The 3,411-nt window shown below is 37.1% G+C and overlaps 1 protein-coding gene across 46 annotated transcripts in view; it reads left to right on the top strand.

The window, feature by feature from the left end:
* The window catches only part of Arpp21 (cAMP regulated phosphoprotein 21), a 148,183-nt gene that overhangs the window by 66,869 nt on the left and 77,903 nt on the right, over positions 1-3,411 (top strand). For 42 of the 46 annotated variants that reach the window (XM_048795149.1, XM_048795157.1, XM_048795180.1 and 39 more), the window contains one exon: positions 3,026-3,134. The exons of the other annotated variants lie outside the window; for them this stretch is intronic. In XM_048795149.1, the coding sequence (XP_048651106.1) occupies positions 3,026-3,134 (109 nt within the window). The remainder of the gene's footprint in view (positions 1-3,025; positions 3,135-3,411) is intronic. 46 annotated transcript variants of the gene reach the window in all.

Genomic DNA, 3,411 nt, shown 5'->3' with positions numbered 1-3,411 from the left:
TTTTTTTTTTTTTTTTTTGGTGGTGCTAGGGATTGAATCCAAGGCCTTGTGCATGTGAGTTAAGCCCTTTACCAACTGAGCTATATTCCCAGCACCCACAAATTCAATTTTTAAAGATCTTCTTGATTCTCTAAATATTTTTTTGTTTTGGGGTACTGGGTACTAAACTCAGGGACACTTGGCCACTGAGCCACAGCCCCAGCCCTATTTTGAATTTTATTTAGAGACAGGGTCTCACTGAATTGCTTATCTTCTCACCATTGCTGAGGCTGGCTTTGAACTCTCCATCCTCCTGCCTCATCCTCCTGGGCCAATGGGATTACAGGCTTGTGCCACAGTGCCTGGCCCTTGATTCTCTAAATTTAATTTATGTTTTTACTAAAAACTCTTTCTTGTTCTGTTTTATAATTACAGAATTTGTCCTCATATCTTATTCTTTTACTCTTTTAATCTTTCCCTGAATTATGATGATTTAAGAATAGCTGTACTAAATTTTTAATCATTCATATATTAATTTATTCATTTGACTGAATCCTTCCCGGGTGCCACATATGAATGTGGGCACCAAGGGTTAAATATTTTAAAAAACAAGATCCACCTGGGTGTGATGGCATACCTGTAATCCCAGTGACTGAGCAGACTGATGTGGGAGTATCATAGTGGAGGTCAGCCTTGGCAACTTAGCTATCTCAAAATAAAAAATAAAAGTAAAATTAGAAGGAATGGGAATATAGCTCAGTAGTACAGCAGCCTTGGGTTCAGTCCCTAGGACCAAAAACACAAAAATGAAAAAACAAAGTCTTGTGTACATGAAACTTAAAGTCTAGTTCTAGTTGCCATTCTGAATTCACACACTAATGTCATTGATCTTGAAGCAGACTTAGTTTAGAACATATTCATTCACCTTATGGTCACAAATCAAAAAGTCCACATTCTGAGACCACCTTATTTTTATGTGAACAATTACAGAATGTTAGAAAAAGAAGACAAAAAAAATCTGTAAATGTAAACGAATCATTTCACTCACTAGAGCTTATCAGCCTGCAGAGCCCAGGGACATTAGAAGAAACCTAATTAAGATTGACACAACCAACATCCTTATTTAAGTCAACATCCTAATTTCATTTGCTATAAAAAAAAACCTATATAACAATGTATAAATATTTTTGAAAGTGACAGCTAAAAAAACTTCTGGAGAATTTTTATCACTTAGTGTGACCCAAAACTATACACAATTACACAGTGCTGTTGTCAGACTCACCGATATACATGAAGTGTCCTGGGACTATTCTACTCCAAATGATGTTTTATTTCTCTACTGTACATGGCTCCTTTACTATAAAGTGCAGTTTTATTCATTCCTTATGTTGCAATTTTTAAATATTATTTTTAGTTATATGGACATAATATCTTTATTTTGTTTATTTATTTTTATGTGGTGCTGAGGATCGAACCCAGTGCCTCTTGCAAGGCAAGTGCTCTACCACTGAGCCACAACCCCAGCCCTTATGTTGCAATTTTTAATGTTATAGTTCTGATTCCAGAATGTGTATTGCATTTGATTACATTTTAAGTTGGGTGGGAAATGTTCACGTTGATCACTAAAGTGATGTGATAGAGGTTTGTGTTCTGTCAGCTCAATGTGCATGGTGAAATTAGAAAGGGACTGAACCAAGTGTCTATGAGAATGTGACCAGGCTGTTGGATGCCTGTGGCTTAGTAGGCCGATTTATACAGTAAAAAGAATCACTAAGGGATGGTTTCCTATTCTTTAAAATAGGCAAAAAATGTCTGCTTTTACTGCATCAAGGTTTTACTATAAGGATTGAACAAGGTAGTGGCACTGCTTTGCAACAATTATAAACAGCTCTAGAAATTGTAACTGATATTATTGCAGTTTTCTACTATTACCTGCTCATCAATGTTATTATAATTTATATCCATGTATTTAAGAAAAGAAAGCATCTCATCAAGGTTTGAATTATACACTGAAGCTACTTCTTTGTTTTCAAAGTGCTACTTGCTTATTTTGTAGTATAATCAAATGATGAGATTTTCTTAATTACTGGTCACCCACCTCAAACAACAGGCACTGCAGTGGAGTCCCAATGACTAAAGGAATAATGAACCCAGCAGGGATAGAACCCCCCTAAGCTTTAGAAGTAATATATCAGACATGACAGAGATTCTTTAATGAAAGTCATAAATTACAACTGCTTCTAAACTAGGGACAAATATTTTTGCACTTCCTCTGTGGATGAACCCAAGACCAAGTCATTTATTGAGTTCTCTGGTATATAGTGACATTGTGGGAAATTAACAAAGAAGTGGAGCCCTTCCCTTCAATAATACCAAGTGATTAAGAGAACCTAAAAAAAAAAAATCAATTGACTAATCAATAGTGTGTAACTGCTTGGAGCATTTTTTCCCCTATACAAATCAGTCATTGAGTTGTTTAAACTAAATATCTCATTTCCCCAATTACTGAGCTGATTTACAAACATGGTCAAGAATGTCAGTCTAGTGGAGCAAGATTCCAGGACGTTTGTCACAAACAATTTTTAAATGATCAGCTCCTGCTACAGACTCAGAAGACTCTTAAGATATCATGAGAGGTATTCTCCAAGTTTCCAGACATTGGTGGATTAATGTACTAACCCTGTATATTTGTTTGAGAATCAGAGTGGGAATTTGTTTGAATTCAGGAGTGATGGAGGTCAAAATCACTGAAGAGAACATCTATATACAGTCTAAATGTGCAGGTCTTTAAATTTTTTTCTTTAACTTCAGCTATGGTGATCAGCATGCAGCAACCAAGAGTCTGAATTCAAAACAACAAAAGGTTATTCTAGCAACATGTAAAGAATCCCTGCCTGTATATTGCCAGCAACTCTAATATCGGAACAACTTCTAAACTTTTTTTTTTTTTTCAAAAAGTTAAATGCCACGGTGGGGGAAAACACTAAGAGATAACTTTAAACAGAGGAAAAACTTTTTTTATTGATATGTTTTACTTTGCTGGCAGACCAGAGCAAAGGTTTTGTGAACATTTAAAAGATGAAAAAGGTGAAGAATCCCAGAAGCGGTTTATCTTGAAGCGAGATAACTCTAGTATTGATAAAGAAGACAATCAGGTTGGTTCTCAAGTTTGAGAGTGGCTGACGTTGTTGTTTTTGAAGGTGGGCTGACTGATGTTCTTGTCATTCCTCTGTTGTCCCCTCCCCGCCTCCCAGCCCTCCCCTGCCTCTGATACTACTGCCCTCTCTCCAAACCCTGGCTTCCCCTTGCCTCCCCCTTTGGCATTCAATGGGTAGCCAAAAACTGTCTGGTTGCTTTAGCAATGGCTCTGTGTTGGGCTGCATGGGTGGTGCTTGGCGCAGTTCCTGCTGCATGTCTTGTGGGGGGGGGGGG

The sequence above is a fragment of the Marmota marmota genome, unplaced genomic scaffold, assembly GCF_001458135.2.
Source record: "Marmota marmota marmota unplaced genomic scaffold, marMar, whole genome shotgun sequence".
NCBI lineage: Eukaryota > Metazoa > Chordata > Mammalia > Rodentia > Sciuridae > Marmota > Marmota marmota.
The sequence above is the reverse complement of the archived record's forward strand: the minus strand, read 5'-3'. Positions and strand labels throughout refer to the sequence as shown.